This window comes from Epinephelus fuscoguttatus, linkage group LG7, assembly GCF_011397635.1.
Source record: "Epinephelus fuscoguttatus linkage group LG7, E.fuscoguttatus.final_Chr_v1".
Taxonomy (NCBI): domain Eukaryota; kingdom Metazoa; phylum Chordata; class Actinopteri; order Perciformes; family Serranidae; genus Epinephelus; species Epinephelus fuscoguttatus.
In genome coordinates, this window is record NC_064758.1 from 27,123,749 (window position 1) to 27,140,528 (window position 16,780).

General features: G+C 46.1%; 1 protein-coding gene across 9 annotated transcripts; it reads left to right on the plus strand.

Moving 5' to 3' along the window:
* The first annotated feature begins 85 nt into the window (after positions 1 to 85).
* Positions 86 to 15,180, plus strand: ncoa6 (nuclear receptor coactivator 6). Of its 9 annotated transcripts, none has more exons than XM_049580439.1 (18): positions 86 to 186; positions 1,034 to 1,371; positions 1,762 to 1,917; positions 2,087 to 2,209; positions 2,445 to 2,573; positions 2,677 to 3,504; positions 3,644 to 3,775; positions 4,677 to 6,021; positions 6,135 to 6,253; positions 6,372 to 6,490; positions 7,721 to 8,062; positions 8,166 to 8,402; positions 8,540 to 11,600; positions 12,424 to 12,480; positions 12,597 to 12,627; positions 13,096 to 13,137; positions 13,383 to 13,516; positions 14,793 to 15,180. In XM_049580439.1, exons 2-18 carry the CDS (start codon positions 1,074 to 1,076, stop codon positions 14,837 to 14,839), a joined length of 7,200 nt encoding a protein of 2,399 aa, XP_049436396.1. In that variant the 5' UTR covers positions 86 to 186; positions 1,034 to 1,073; the 3' UTR covers positions 14,840 to 15,180. The 9 variants fall into 9 exon arrangements, 7 of the variants coding, with proteins under 7 accessions (XP_049436396.1, XP_049436397.1, XP_049436399.1 ...); XM_049580440.1 differs by having other exon boundaries at positions 7,724 to 8,062; XM_049580442.1 differs by having other exon boundaries at positions 7,727 to 8,062.
* The last annotated feature ends 1,600 nt before the right edge of the window (positions 15,181 to 16,780 follow it).

Sequence of the window (16,780 nt, forward strand, 5' to 3'; positions counted from 1 at the left end):
TTAGTTTTACGCCAAAGGAAGTGACGTAACGTTGCTTCTTCCAAGGATTTTCTTTGACAGGCAAAACCGGAAACAGTATTTTGTCCTTCCGCTAGCTTGACGTCTTTTTTTGTGGTTCATGTTTTGTTAGCTAATCTGGCTAGCAGATGTCGACTGGTCAAACTTATTTTCAGATGAATATATGCGGTAAGGTTTTTGCTTTTCTCACGCGGAATTTATTGCCGATGATATTCAACACGTTAAAACTAACGAACCGGAAAGCTAATAAGTTGTGTTTCGATTAATTTATGAGGAATTAACCGCAATGCTACCCAGCTAACCTAGCTAACGTTTGCTAACTGGAGCTGTCGGAGAAGCCAGCAGGAGCCGCCTTGACATTAACATTTATCCTCTTTTATGCTGTTGTGACTGCTTGAAACTTATAAATTTGAATGGTATGTGATGTTCATATTGGCACTAAAATGCACAAAGACGTGGGATAAGGGGAATTTGTTTTCACCCTACTGAGTGTGATACATCGTTACGTTAGCTTACATTTGCGCTAAGGCCCGTGCTGCTGCTGCTGGGCCGATCATGTTAACCAAGCTGCCCTCCGATTATGGCAATGAATTAATACACTATAACATGATTTGGCATTAATGTAAATCGCACAGCGTTTCAGATATCCCAACTACTTGTAGTCCACTTTGTAGGTATTTGACATGTGCGCTGATGTGATTTTAGCATCACCGGTTGCAGAGATGTCGCTAACGTAGTGGTGTGTTAGCTTTAACGTTACTGCGATAACGTCATCTATTTACTTGACGTGTATTGACTAAAAAAACAAAACATGTTTTGTTTGACCTTTTCTTACCTGAAGCTATAACTGAAACCTTGCTACCCATCCACCCCAGCATCTAATACACTGTCCAAGTGTTAGTCGCTGCTCCACTGCTGTTTGTATACATTTTATTGTCATCTCTCGCGTGTCTTGTCTGTTACACTTGTGGTGTGGGATGGATGAGTGATCCGTGTCTCTCGTGTGCAATTTCAGCATAAAACGGTTCAAACGCCACTCCTAGTAAGAGGAGAGGATGGCGCATCGACGTACCCCACCTCAGCTGTCCCAGAGGACAGAGTACCTGGAGCATGATAATGATTCCGACAGGGACTCTGGTGTTGGGGAGGATGCAGGGGAGGATGCTGACAGTTGCCATGGAGGCACTGTAACAGAAGAGGAGACAGTCAACAAGCAAGATGGCAGGGGAGAAAACAGCGGGGAGGGGGAAGATTTTACGGTTTTTGTTGCATTTCAAGGGAATATGGAAGATGAGGACTTCACTCACAAACTTGACACTATCCTCAGTGGGATACCAAACATGCTTGATATGGGTTAGTTTAATTTTTAACTTTTATTTATATTGGGGGAAAACAGTACAGGTGTTTTTTTAACTTCACTGTTTGTATGTCAGCATATGTCAACAAACCGCATGTATGTTTGGGAATATGTTAAAAGACTCCAGTCCCCTCTGCTTGGGTGTAATTAGGTCAACAAGAAATTACACTATAAAGTCAAAATGTGCACATGTAGTCAAGAGCTGGATGCTTATTTTAGTTATTTAGTGTTTCATATTTGAAACATGCCCCAATTTCTGTGTACTATTGTATATTACAACAGCAGTTTTATTTTTCCATCCTTTTCTGTCTCTAACCAGTAGTCTCTAAAAAATTCCATTTTGTATACACTGTAGTTGCAACTTGTATCCATTGTCCAACTTTTAGGCTCTGAGAGGCTACAGCCACAACATGTGGAGCCGTGGAACAGTGTGCGGGTTACCTTCAACATTCCTCGGGATGCTGCGGAGCGACTCAGACTGTTGGCCCAGAACAACCAGCAGCAGCTCAGAGACCTGGGGATCCTCTCTGTGCAGATCGAAGGTAACAGCCTATCCTTTTTACTCCTTTTCACTTCAAAACAGGATACAAAAGACAGTGGTTTTTTCTTATTCTTTTTCTTTTAACGTCTGTGGCACTTAAGAATAAATCATACAAACCAGACTGCTTGTTGTAAATATTTGTTATAGATGTTCCCTCTCTTGATTTTTAGGGGAAGGGGCCATCAATGTGGCTGTGGGACCAAATAGAGGACAAGAAGTCCGAGTGAATGGACCAATTGGAGCACCTGGCCAGATGAGAATGGAGGTTGGCTTTCCAGGTCAGCCTGGTCCAGGTATTAGTCTAATGACTTGATTACACATGGTTTTTATATATCAGCTAGACTGAAGCTTTGCTTGAATATTGGGCGGTAGGCATTTAGTAGTAGTAGTAGTAGTAGTAGCAGTATTTGTATTTTTTTTTTTTTGCATTAGTTTGTGATTATTGATCTGTTATTTTTTTTATTCAGTGTTTACTCACTTGATAAATATGTCATTAGTCTGTTATTTAATATGCACATATTTGATAAGGAGGAGTAAGGATGCCTAATCCAGCAATGGTTCCCCCGGGGCCTGGCATGGCAGGTCAGGCTATGGTACCAGGCAGCAGTGGACAGATGCACCCTCGTGTTCCAAGACCATCTTCACAGACAGGTTCAGGTCTTTACTTCTTGTACGTCAAATGATGCATGTTGTAATTTTGAGTATCTTTCAACTTGGACAATACAAAAATAAAAAAAACTGCAACATGCATCTCCCACAGATGTGATGGATCCAATGATGCCAGGTATGTCAGTTCAGCAGCAACAGCAACTTCAGCACCAACAGGCTGGTCCCCATGCCTCAGGCCCAATGCCTCCTCAGGCTGCCCATCACATGCAGGCTCTGCAGGGTGGGAGACCACTCAACCCTGCTGCTCTGCAGCAGCTACAACAACAACATCACCAACAGCAACAAGCTCAGCAGCAAGCTCAGCTCTCCCAGCTCGGACCTAGACCTCCATTCAACCCAGCGGGCCAGATGGCTGTGCCTCCTGGCTGGAACCAGTTGCCCTCTGGGGTCCTCCAGCCACCAGCGGCACAAGGAGGCCCTGCCTGGAGAAAGCCCCCACCCCAAGCCCAAATGGTTCAACGTCCACCCTCCCTTGCAACAGTTCAGACTCCCAGCCACCCTCCGCCCCCTTACCCATTTGGCAGCCAGCAGGCTGGGCAGGTATTCAGTGCCATGGGTCAGGGACAATTACAGCAACAGCAGCAGACAGGAGTGGGTCAGTTTGCTGCCCCCCAGCCTAAAGGCCCTCAGGCTGGCCCTGGTGGTGTCGCAGGACCGCCCAGACCCCCTCCGCCCCTTCCACCAACTTCTGGTCCGCAGGGCAACCTCACTGCCAAGTCCCCTGGTTCGTCTTCGTCTCCTTTTCAGCAGGGTTCACCAGGGACTCCTCCCATGATGGCTCAGAGACCTACAACACCACAGGGTTTCCCCCAGGGCGTTGGATCACCAGGAAGAGCAGCCCTCGGCCAACAGGGTAACATGCAACAAGGATTCATGGGAATGCCCCAGCATGGACAGCCTGGGGCCCAAGTTCACCCTGGTGGGTTTCTGTCGCTAACCGTGTCTTGTTAGACTTAAAAGTGCACGTCAAAAAAATAGTTTTGCCACTTGTAATACAGTATGTTATGTTTAAGTACTCTGATGTCCAAAATAACAAAATCAATGAATACTGATTACAGGCATGCCAAAGCGTCCCATGGGCTTTCCGAACCCAAACTTTGTCCAAGGTCAGGTGAGTGCCAGCGCTCCAGGAACCCCTGGTGGAGGAGCCGGTCAGCAGCTACAGAGCAGCCAAGCGATGACTCACACAGGTAAAAGATTAGCTGTTCACATAATCATAAACATTTTTGGCAAAGATCCCCTTTTACATGTACCGGTGCTAAGATATTTACATTTGAAAAATAAACTCTCTTGTTTCATGATATGCTCTTTAACTGATGAAAACTGAGTAATATATACTACTGCCTGTCCTCTATGATGTTAACAAACTACAAACTAGTAACTAGTAAAATACATAATTACTGTATTTAGGTTAGGAAAACAGTGTTAAATAAACATGCTTACAACTAATTTAAAAGTTATGGTGATACAGTAATGGCAAAATGAATAGTTGTAGGCCTGAAGTTTGAGATCAGCAAATATTGTTGTCAACAGCACAGAGGATTGGTGATGCTACAGCCAGTAGTCTATAATGGCTGGCCTAGTTAACATTAATGATCTTCATTGGGTTGTCTGTTTACTGGCCATATGAACGACCAACTTTCGGGCCCTTTATCGCAGCTTAATCTAGTATTTTAAAGATGAGCAATGTTTTCATTTCACCATAGACTTGTTGAGATTAAGTAGCTTAAGACAAACTTCACAGTGATCCTGTCATATTGTAAATTATGTTGTCTTCATTTAGAATGTCACTATAATGTTTTAAAACACTATTCATGCTGTTGAGTATTAAAGGAAGTAATTGCACTGGGTCATAAGCCACCAAGTGCATCAGTTTATTACATATATAAAACTAGTAATATTTAATACTCATCTCATTAAGTTCCAGCTGTGCAGTCTGTTGGTTGTTGACATTTAGGCTTGATGAACTGCTTTGATGTGCCTAATTTGACAGGTCATGTCTCAACATAGTTTGCAGAAGGCATAAGAGCTTAGTGCATGTTGTGATTTCCCTTTTAGTGATTTTTTTTTTTCCTCTCTGTTTTACATCAGGAGCTCCACCATCAGTCTCCACACCTAACTCAATGCAGGGTCCACCCCATGCCCAATCCAATGTTATGGGTGTACAAAGTAGCATGGCTGGTCTGCCACCTGGTACAACTGCTGGGCCTAGTATGGGCCAGCAACAACCTGGCCTCCAGACCCAGATGATGGGCCTCCAGCATCAGGCCCAGCCCGTGTCCTCCTCCCCCAGCCAGAAGGTTCAAGGCCAAGGTGGAGGTCAGACTGTCCTCTCAAGGCCCCTCAGTCAAGGGCAGAGAGGAGGGATGACCCCACCCAAGCAAATGATGCCTCAGCAAGGCCAGGGGGTGATGCATGGGCAGGGTCAGATGGTTGGAGGCCAAGGGCATCAGGCCATGCTCCTGCAACAACAACAGCAGCAGCAGCAACAGCAACAACAGAACTCCATGATGGAGCAAATGGTTGCCAACCAGATGCAAGGCAACAAGCAGGCATTTGGAGGCAAGATTCCAGCTGGGGTCATGCCTGGCCAGATGATGCGTGGCCCTGCTCCAAATGTTCAAGGTAACATGGCTCAATTCCAGGGCCAAGTTGGCCCTCAGCAGCTGACTCCACAACAGCAGCAGCAAATGGCTCAACTTCAACAACAGCAGTTACAACAGCAGCAACAGCACCAGCTGCAACAGCAGCAGTTGCAGCAGCAGCAACAACAGCAACACCAGCAGATGAACCAGCAACAGCCCCAGCAGGTTCCTATCGCTGGCAATCCTAATCAAGCCATGGGCATGCATGGGCAACAAATGAGGCTCCCCGCTGGTCATCCTCTTATCCAACAACAGTTGCAACAGCAGCAGTTACAGCAGCAGAAACAACAGCAACAGGCCATGTTGCAGCAGCAGCAGCAGCAACAACAACAACAACAACAACAACAGGCAGCTCAACAACAACAGGCAGCTCAACAACACCCACATCCTTTGGGAGATCCTAATAGTGGCACAGGGGACTTGGGGGTCCAACAGATGGTCCCTGATATGCAGGCACAGCAGCAAGGCATGATGGGAGGCCCTCAGCACATGCAGATGGGAAATGGCCACTTTGCAGGTCATGGCATGAACTTTAACTCACAGTTCCCAGGTCAGATGCAGATGGGGGGACCCTGTGTACAGCCAGGGGGCTTTCCCGTCAGCAAGGATGTAACACTGACTAGCCCACTGCTGGTCAACCTGCTGCAGAGTGATATCTCAGCCAGCCAGTTTGGGCCTGGAGGAAAACAGGGAGCAGGCGGGGCCAATCAAGCCAAACCCAAAAAGAAGAAACCTGCACGGAAGAAGAAGCCCAAAGAGGGAGATGGACAACAGCAAGTAGAGGGACTTGGGTAATAATTTGTCTTTCTTACAGGTTTGTTTTTGCCATGGTGGACAGTTGAATTAAGTTATATCACTGTTACAAAAATGTATTGATACAGCCTCATCTATTTTTTTTTCACAGTGGTCTTGATGTGGCTGCTGGCATGGAGGATTCTGAACTGCCAAATCTGGGTGGTGAACAGAGTTTGGCCTTAGACAACTCAAGCCAGAAACTCCCAGATTTTGCCAACAGACCTGCAGGTAAATTATTTAGAATGAGCTAGTTCTTAAGTTCTAGCAACATTACAGTATGCTTTATTTTTCAACATTTATACTGTGCACTAATTTGTGCACGTATGCCTTTCTGCATTTTACCTAGGCTTTCCTGGCCAACCTGGAGACCAGAGAGTGTTGCAGCAGGTACCCATGCAGTTTATGCAGCAACAACAACAACAACAGCAGCAGCAGCAGCAGCAGCAGCAGCAACAACAACAACAGGTGAGAATGAATAAGGGGGCGCTGCTTATCTGGTGACATGTCACTTGACATGCTGCTGTTTCGTGCTATGATCTATTTAAGTGCTGGAAGTTGTGTTAAGTTAAGTGCTGTGCAAGCAGCGTGTTTGTCTGTGCATAACAGCAGTCTTTTGATGGTCATTTACATACTGTCCAAAACAGTAACTATGTCAGGTAACAAACTCCGCTGGGCTTGGGTTGGGTTTGGTCAGGTGTAGGGATGGGAATTGATAGGATTTTATCGATATCAATGCCATTATCTATTCTGCTTATCGATCCGATTCTTTATCGATACCCTTATCGCTTCCTCCTGTGAATTCATGATGTCACCTCCTGTTGTTTGTAACCCAATACATCTGCTTTCAGTTTTATTATGAACCTTAAAGCTATGGTCTAGTTTAGAAAGATGATGAGAAAGATTTGAAAAAAAGCATCCCCAGCCTGAGTGTGTCAACACCACGCAGCTAGTGCAGCTAACTCAGGTGAGGCATCTAACGCAGCTAGCCCAGCATATTATAACAACAAATAGCGTGCAAATCAATTCAACTGCCCTCATCTTACCATCCTCGGTGTTCCCATGAAATCCGACAACGGGAGCAGGGATGTGCCGAAGCTCCACAGTGAGCTAACAGCTCCAGGGAGGCTAACAACAACAAGCCGTGAAGCTACGGCTTTGACCGCTTCTGTCTCTCTGCCATTATGTCTTCTTTGTTGTTCAACGCCCGTTCACTGACAAGCTGACGAGCTGACTGACGAGCATAGATTCGGCGTAATGAAAAGAATTGATAAGGGAATCGTTAAGCATAAAGGCTAATGATGTTGATGAATTGGACCAGTTGGAACCGGTTCTTAACAGGAACTGGTTCTCGATTCCCATCCTTAGTCAGGTGTGTGTGTGTGTGTGTGTGTGTGTGTGTGTGTGTGTGTGTGTGTGTGTGTAAAGAAGAAAAGCGACTAGAAGCAGTGCGTCTGATGATTGACAATCGAGCCCACCGTCTTGCTCTACTAGCACAAGGTTAATCTCTTTTGAGTATAGGATGAATGTTATGAAGGTGTCCATTGGCAGGTCTGTTGCATAATGTATCTTTTTGATGATTGCTGGAGGGTGATCTTGTAGATGTGTTTAATGTTCTTCTGCCGATTGTTCAGAGCATGTTGATGCAAGACAAATTACCATGTGAGCAGACAATAACATTTTATCTCATCTCAACAGCAGCAGCAACAACAACAGCAACAACAAATGCAGCACATGCAACAGCAGCAGATACAACAACAACAACAACAAATGCAGCAGCAGCAGATACAACAACAAATGCAACAGCAACAAATGCAACAGCAACAGCAGCAACAATTACAGCAACAACAACAACAGCAGCAGCAGCAACAGCAGATGCAGCAACAGCAGCAGATGCAACAGATGCAGATGCAGGGTCTCCAGAATGCTCCAGGGCAGCAGGGGATGACAGGGCCGCAAACACCAGGTCAAGGCCAGCCTCAGATGCACCCGCATCAGCTGCAGCAGCAGCAAACTCAACAGCCACACCTGCAACAGCAGGTATTGTTTTTATCAAGTACCTCAGTGACAGTGTTTGGTATCAACACAGTGGGTAATGGTTTATGTATGCATAATTAATGATGATGTCCACTTTGCATTTTAGCAACAACAGCAGATGATGATGATGCTGAAGATACAGCAGGAGCAGGCAAAGAATCGCATGTCCATTCCTCCAGGAGGGCAGCTTCCTCCTCGGGGCATGGGCAATCCGCCCGAGGTGCAGAGGCTTCCAGTGTCACAACAAGGCAACATGCCTGTAATGATCAGCCTTCAGGGGCATGGAGGGGTACCGCCGTCACCTGACAAAGCCAGAGGGATGCCCCTGATGGTGAACCCACAGGTAAGGGGCCATGTGCTGCAGCATGTGTCAACATGAAATTGACAGTTGTATCTCTTGATTTGAATTTTATTTGTGAGTGCACTTATTTTTTTTCTGGGGAGTGAACTCTTCATGTTTATATTTGTTCTTCTTTCTAGCTTGCAGGTGCTGCACGAAGAATGTCCCATCCTGATGTAGGGCAGGGCCCTCAAGGCACTGGATCTGAGGAGGCCTCTGCCGGGGCCCACTTGAAGCAGGACAGACCTGGTGGCCCAGAAACTGGGGTGCAGCCTGGTAATGGGACCCAACAGATGATGGCTAACCAGGGCACCAACACTCATATGATGAAGCAAGGTCCTGGTCCATCACCAATGCCCCAACACACCGGAGCCAGTCCCCAGCAACAGTTACCTAGTCAGCCTCAGCAAGGAGGCCCCATGCCTGGCCTTCATTTCCCCAGTGTCCCCACAACCTCACAGAGCTCCAGGCCCAAAACCCCCAACAGAGCCAGCCCCAGGCCGTACCACCATCCCCTCACCCCAACTAATCGTCCACCCAGTACTGAGCCCTCTGAAATCAACCTCTCACCCGAGAGGCTAAATGCCTCCATTGCAGGGCTCTTTCCTCCTAAAATCAACATTCCTTTACCTCCCAGGCAGCCTAACCTAAACAGGGGATTTGATCAGCAAGGTCTTAACCCAACAACTTTGAAGGCCATTGGGCAGGCCCCTCCTAGCTTAACTTTACCAGGCAGCAACAACAATGGCAGTGTGGGTGGAAGTAACACTAACAACAGTCAACAGCCTTTCCCTACAGGAGCAGGAGGAGCAGGCGCTAAACAAGACAAGCAGCCTGGAGGGCAGGGTAAGAGGGCAAGTCCTAGCAATAGTCGGAGGTCAAGTCCAGCCTCTAGCCGCAAGTCAGCCACCCCAAGTCCAGGGAGACAAAAGGGGACAAAGATGGCCATCAGCTGCCCTCCCCCCCAGCAGCAGTTGGTCAACCCTCAAGGGCAAACCATGATGCTAAGCCCCACATCAGTACCGCCAAGTCCAGTATCTATGCCTTCACAAGTAAGTGTGGGCATGGAAACACAGCAGACCCAGTGCCCCTTCCACGGGATGCAAGGTAACCCTGCTGAGGGAGTCAGGGAAAGTCAGGGAATAATGACAGCAGAGCAGCGACAGATGCCTCAGTCTCAGCCCCAACCACAGCCATTGAGGGAGTTATCAGCTCCCAGAATGGCAAGTCCTCGTTTCCCTGTGCCTCAGCAGCCCAAACCTGAATTGGAATTGCAGGCTGGCACAGTTGATAGGCACCCAGCACACACAACAGCTATGCAGGACTCCGAGGCCTCGCCTTCTCTCAGGGCAGCTCCAACCTCCCTCAACCAGTTACTGGATAACTCGGGTATCCCTAACATGCCTCATCGGCCAATACAGAGTAATACTGGTAGGGATGTCATGGGAAAGGACAGCCCCAAGTCTGCTTTGGAGCAAGAGAGAGCACTCCACAGTAATCCCCAGAGTACAGACATGTCTGCTGCTGTTGCTACCACTGCCACTATAAATGAATCGGAAGCTAAACCCAAACCTGCTGTCCCAGTCCCTACCAGCAGTCCTAATTTGCAGCCTGTGTCAATTTCCAGCTCGCACCCTAGCACTAACTTGACCTCTAATATTATCCCCAACCTTAGCCAGAATCCTGTCGCCAGTCCTGACAAATCCCGTGTCAGTCCCAGTCCGAATGTAAACCCAACACCTTCCCTCTGCCCCACTCTCAGTACTAACACTAATGCCACCACAAGTGTAAGCCCCAACCAAGTCACTTCCAGTCAAAGCAGTCCTGTTTCAGTTGTTAGTACCAGTTCTAACTCCAGCTCTGCTCTAAACCCTGCCACCTCTTCCCTAAAACCAAGCCCCAGTCCTAAACCTGTGACAAGTGTTCACTCAGTTATACAGATCCCTGCCTCCTCTAGCACAATTTCCCCCAACCAGATCACTGTATTTGTCACCTCTAACCCCATCACCTCTGCCACTACTCCTCAGGCACCCACATCTATGGTATCCACCATGGTGGCTGTCCCTAACAAGAACATTAGACCTCAGGACATCCGGCAGCAGGCCCCAGTCCCCCGACCTCCTCAGTTTCTCACCACCCCTGTATTTATCAACCCAATTTTCCAGGTCCCAGGTGCATCTGTGACTCCCAATACCACTATGGTATCACAGTCAGTCACCATGGTTGGGCCTATACAAGTGTCCACTACAAATATCCAACTTTCTCCTGCTCCAAGCTCCACCCAGTCCTCAGGGACTAACATGACCAGTGCTCAGCCTGTCAGAAGTGCTGTTGGACAGATCCAGCTTGCCACTAGCGTGTCCTCATCAGTCCCAGTTGGAACTCCCCCAGCTCCTCAGCAAATTAACCCAGGGGCTCCCAAAACAGAAAATCTAGGTGAGACCAGTTCTGCTCAGAAACCTAGTCTCCCAGTCCAGCAGCCATCTCCCCATCCAAGCCCTGCAACATCATCTCCCTTTCAGCCACCCCTAGCTTCACCTCCTCTCTGCTCTAGCCCTGGAGCCGCTAACACCATTCGAAAGAGTCCCATGTCTCCATCTCCCACTGCCCAAGTGAAAAGTAAATCCGCACAGCCTGCTGCAGTTGTTTCTGGTCCAACTGATTCCCAGCAGAGTCCTGTAGAAAGGCCTACGCAGGGGCCCACTGGGGCTGTGCCTCAACAGGTCTTTCATCCTCCTGCTAATCCTGCCATTCAGATTGACGCACTAGCTCCCCATACTACTACTGCTACTGCTGCTTCAAACAACATCACTTCACCTGCTGCCTCCTCTCCAATCCCAGTCCCTGGCCAAGTGGCTGTTCCTACTCAGATTGTTATTCAGGCTCCAGTGCCTGCACCAGTTGCAGTCTCTAGCCAGGCCCAGGCTGTAACCTCTCAAACTCCTGTTGTCACTGTAGTTGGTGCTACCACTGGTGTCTCCTCTGCTACTTTGCCCTCTACGGTTGCTCTTGTACAAAGTCCTGTACCGTCCATTGTTTCAATTGTTGCTGGATCTGGATCTGCTCTGGAGGTTACCCCAACCACATCCTCTCCTGTTGCTAACCCCAACGGAGTTCCACAAGTTCAGTCGGACCCCCCAGCTACGGAGAACCCCATGCCACCAACTGCTGCATCTGCTGAAACCACTCAGACCACCCCAGGTAAACGCATAACCTATCAACTAAACAAAATAATGACCATATTGAAGCCATGATCCTTGGTCTGTTCAAGCAAGTATCAGGCAACGTGAAGTTTAAATCTTTCCTTGGTTTATACAGTTACATAGAACATTTGGTATTCCTGATATTTCTTGTTTAAAAAGGAAAAAAAAACATTGCTAACTGGTGGTGATAATAGAGGACTGACAGTTGCACAAGCCTTCTGCATCACACCTTACATACAGTAATATAACCACCATCTGTGTGGTTTTAGTTTAGCAATCAGTGACTACGTTTGCATGCACAAAATATTACATTCTTGTCCTTACTCCAAAAAAGTCAATATTACTACTAAGCTGTTTACCATGGGAACACCACCTTCCTCTTTTTCCTTTCCTTCAACCACCACGTCTTGAAAAGGTCGGTTTTGCGGTAGTTTTGCACATTCAAAAACTTGTTGGTGTCCAAAAATGTAGGCATGTCTCTCCTTCTGACCAGAAATGCGAGCTTTTCTTTTGAGAATGCATCTTTACCAGAGCCTTGCAAACTTATGGTTAGTTTGTTTTTGTACAAAACACAAGAGGCCGTGTGTCACAAACTGCAGTAAAAACCCCAATTGAGATGCACCGTTCCAGTGCACTCTTTAAAACCTGAATAATATCAGCATATCCACGTCTTTATCGGAAAATTCTTCATTCCAAAAATAAAAGGCCTTATTCGGACTGTGCTGTGCATTTAAACGTAGTCAGTGATACATATTCCTAACTAAAAATTTGTTGCACATATTCAAATGCGAGAGTTGAACTATATAATCCTTTGTCCCTAGCACCTATTCAACAAGAAGTCCCACAGTCCCAGGAACCTGCTGCCAGTGAGAAGACAGGTAAGTGTGGTCATTTTTGTTTTAAGAAGTTAAAAATACTTGTGTTTCAAAGAACAATTCCATATGCCACTTGGAACTAGGTGGCACAGAAATAACTTATTTCCTGTCCCGTTCAGGTGAAGAGGTCTCGACAGGTTCCGAGCAAGGGTAAGACTCCTTATAACATTTGTGTTCTTTCGACAGCTGTATTGTTGATTAGCTGGGTGATGCTTTGTGTGCTAGGGTCTCTTAAGGTATCCCTTACTATTGATCTCTGAAAAGTTGGCCTAGTCTTAAGACCTGCACTCTGGAAGGAGAAATGCTTAGATATTTCTAACTCTACTGAAACTCAGGGAATTCATTTGGTTGGCCAAGGAGGTACATGGCGAAAACAATGAGCCACGTGGCCTCAGCACTTGGTATGTATGATTGGCATGCAACAATATAAATATACTAATGCATGTCAGAAGTTTAAACAAAGAAGAGCCTATCACCAAGCAAATTTGCACCACTCCACTGACCCTTATAGCCGCATTTTTTTCTCTCCTGGGGTTTGTAATTATATGATGGGGAAGTGAAGCCATGTTTGTTCAGCACAGTTTATAGTTTACCGCTGTTTTTCCACTTCTATCACAGATGGGCAAAGAAAAGAAAGACGCCCATCAACTTAGTCCCAAGGTATGTATTTTAATGTTTGCACTGCAAAGACACAAGCAGTGATCATGTCGACGTAGTGGATGCTGTCGGGATGAAGACGGACAGTATCTGTGGTAGACGAGGAAAAACAGCAAGAGTCCAGCGTGGTATTATATCCTTCTCTGAGTAGAGCAGAGTTAACTCATGCCCTTGCGTCTTTAGTAACACATCTTTTGTGTCGTCCTTCCCTCCTTGCTGTTTGTTGTTTTTCTATCTGGTCCTCTCAGGGCGGCTGTGGAGAAGCCCAAGGGACCGAGCAGACGCAGCTCCCGGGCAGAGAAGGAGGTGGAGGAGGAGCCAGTAGCAGACAGCGGCATTAGGAAGAGATCAGCAAGGCCTGGAACCAGTGCTGCTGTGAAAGGTAACTTAAAAACATATGCCGCTTTAAAGGTCCAGTGTGTAAGATTTAATAGGATATCTTGGCAGAAATTGAACATAATATAATGTTTTCTAGTGTTAAATCAACTCACAATAAGATTTGTCTTAAGTAACCCTTAAAATGAGTCATTTAAATCTACTTAGGGAGCAGGTCCTTTTCCACTGAGTCCACCATATTGTTCTGCCATGTTTCTACAGTAGCCCAGATCGGACAAATGGTACATTGACTGTAGATAGGGCCACTCACGTTTTCGTGTCAGCCACCGTATTTGGCAGCACCTCTGTGACAAAAGCGTTGTTGAAACATTAATTAGTGTTTCACTGGTTTATATCACCAGTCCATTTGTTTTGGAGAGGTAGAGACCGCTATGGATAACTTGGCTCCCGATTAAAAACCTCCAGAACACGCCAAGTGCTGGAGACAGTGTGGGTTTCAGGAGGCCAGTCACTGGCATGTGTTCTGGGAGTGTCCAGTGATCAGACCTTTCTGGACACAACTTCATAAAGCACTTACAAAGATACTCAACGCTGATCTTCCTTTGCAATTTTCTACATTATATTTAGGATGTATGGATTTTAAGGCAAAGCGTTCTGACAAATATGTTTGGTATTTGCTTGCAAGAAAGCCCTCACAAGGCACTGGTTGCTTCCTGAACCCCCCACATTTGAGGAGTGGATAGATATATTTTAAATTATTTTTATGAAAAGATTACTTTTTTTCATACGTAAGACCCTTACGACCTGATTTCGTGGAGGTACAAAAGACTATTGTAGTTTATTTTATGTTTTGCTTTGTAAACTGCAGTCAAAAAACAACAACATCAGAACATCTGGATCTTAAGTTGTCAGAGCAAAACAAAAGGTGAGCAAACATTAGTAGGCGCTGGGTTAATGGCCTGTCAGCAGCGTGCCAAACAGCATTGGAGAAACACTGATTTGTAATATAAAACTGCTTTATTCAGTGATTTTGCTGCCAAGTCCCCAGCTCTGTTTGTTTTTGAGAGAAAGAGACCGGTGCAGATAATTTGGCCCACCGTAAAAAACCTCAACAATTGACACTTAAGGAATCTTGAGCGGGAGTTTTCTTTATGCACACTGGAGAAGTTTCAGCTGGTTGCAGTCTGCAGTCTTCCTCACTAGATGCGACTTACTCCTATGAATCTTACACACTGCTTCTTTATAAGACAGAACATCAATCACTGTGCCTATCATGTCAATACTACCTTATTCCTCATACACTTCTACACTCCTTTTAACAGAAACTGGAGCCAGCCCCACCCAGGCCAAACGAAGGAAGTCTAAATAGGCACAGCTGCAGTTGTGGCAACCTGTGAACTGTACTGTAAATGTTTTTGTTTCCCGCTGTGAATCAATTGATATCGGTTTCTCTGTCCCAGACTATGACTTTTCAGTGGAGGAAGAAACCATGTACAGATTGTTTTAAAAAGAATCACGCTATTGTTTTGTCCATGCTATTATGTGAGATTGTAGTTAGAATGTGTGCAATACAGTATGTGTTTGTGTGAATGTGCTTTTTATATTAAATGCTGGATTAATCACGTGAAGACTGATAATGGAGCTTGTCACGATTGTATAATTATGTTGTAAAACTGAATTAAATTTTCTACTGCTTTTTGTTCTGTGAAACAGTGTAACATGATTCCAGTTTTGTCCCAAGGTTGTTGATCAGTCTCAGCTTGCTAGTTCAGATCTTTTGAAGTGGGGTTGTATGAGTAACTTATCCATTGTAAAACAGAAGTTAAATTGGTCAGCAACATAGTGTTTGTTAAGCCACCTAAAAAGAGTCACACTTAGAACAATCAAGTTTAAAGTGTACACTATATTGAGGGTATTTTCACTGCTTTACATTGCTATCGGAAAGTGATTTCCACAAGGAACTGAAGCGATTACATCGCTCTCTTTATAACCACTTGAGGCAAAACTGATTTTACATCTCTGAACACAGGAGCTGTTGGTCTACCGCTGCCTCCATCTGTTATTTTGTTCTTGTTATTGTGCGACATTGGCTTTTAAAGGGGTTGTTTTGTGTTTTCCAAGTCACACAATAAAACTGACCCACCAGCTGATTGAGGCAGCAGTAGACCAGCAGCCCCCCGGTGTTCAGCGAGACAAAATTACTGTTGTTGTTAATGGAGTCTGGTAGCTTCGATGAGAGCATAGATAGGGAACTGAAGCTGGCGTCCCCTGTTGGAACGGGTTGTCTGACGGAAAGATAAAGCTCAAGACACGATCAACCAAAATATTAAAACCACGAACATTTGTAACATTGATTATTTTGTTACAGTGCAATGTTCTTTTGAGAAATCTTGGCTTCTGCCATTCATGCATGTGCCACTTGACACGCTACACCCACCCAAACGACATGACAGACCAATACACCCCCCCCATGACAACGACACTCCCTGATGGCAGTGCGCCCCGCCAGACAGGACAATGCACCATGCCACACCACAAAAAGTACTTAGGAATGGTGCGGCGGACGTGACTAAGAGCTCAAAGTGTCAACCTGGCCTCCAAATTCCCCAGATCCCAATTCGATTGAACATCCATTGGGTATGCCAGTACCTTACCTCACAACTCAGAGGGCTCAAAGGATCCGTCAACAACGCCTTGGTGCCAGAAAACACAAGGCACCCCCAGAGGTCCTGTCTCCATGCCCCGATAGGCCAGAGGCCCCATTATAGATCAGACTTGGCTCTGACCTGTCGAGGCCTGAACAAAGGACTTCCGGTGCACCGGTTTGTCGCATAGGTGCTCGATCAGATTGGGATCTGTGGAATTAGAAAGCTAGATCGATGCCTTGAGGTCTTTGTCACGTTCCTTGGACCATTCCTGAGCAGTGTTTGCATTTGGGCAGGGTGCACTGCCTTGCTGGGAGGCTCCTGTCATCAGGGGTACTGTTGCAATAAGTGGGGGTACTTGGTCTATAACAATGTTTAGGTGGTTGGAGTACGTAAAGGGGCTACCACATGAATGCCAGGACCAAAGGGTTCCCAGCAGAACATTGCGTTGTAATGAAATGATCGATGTTACTCACTTCACCTGTCAGTGGTTTTAATGTTTTGGCTGATTGGTGTATGTACTCTATGTAATTCAATGACTATAAGTACCCCATGCAACCCCACTTCAAAAAAATCTGAACTGTCCCTTTAAAGCACTGTATTATTGATAAGCACTTGTAGGAGGTGGAGTGGGATGTAAACAGTCAGGACTCCATTTAGGAGCA

Coding starts and splice junctions, on each gene's coding strand:
- ncoa6 (XM_049580439.1), top strand. CDS start 1,074: ATGGCGCATCGACGTACCCCACCTCAGCTGTCCCAGAGGACAGAGTAC. Junction 2,574..2,676: donor ATCTTCACAGACAGGTTCAG/GTCTTTACTTCT, acceptor CATCTCCCACAG/ATGTGATGGATCCAATGATG. Junction 12,628..13,095: donor TCGACAGGTTCCGAGCAAGG/GTAAGACTCCTT, acceptor CTTCTATCACAG/ATGGGCAAAGAAAAGAAAGA.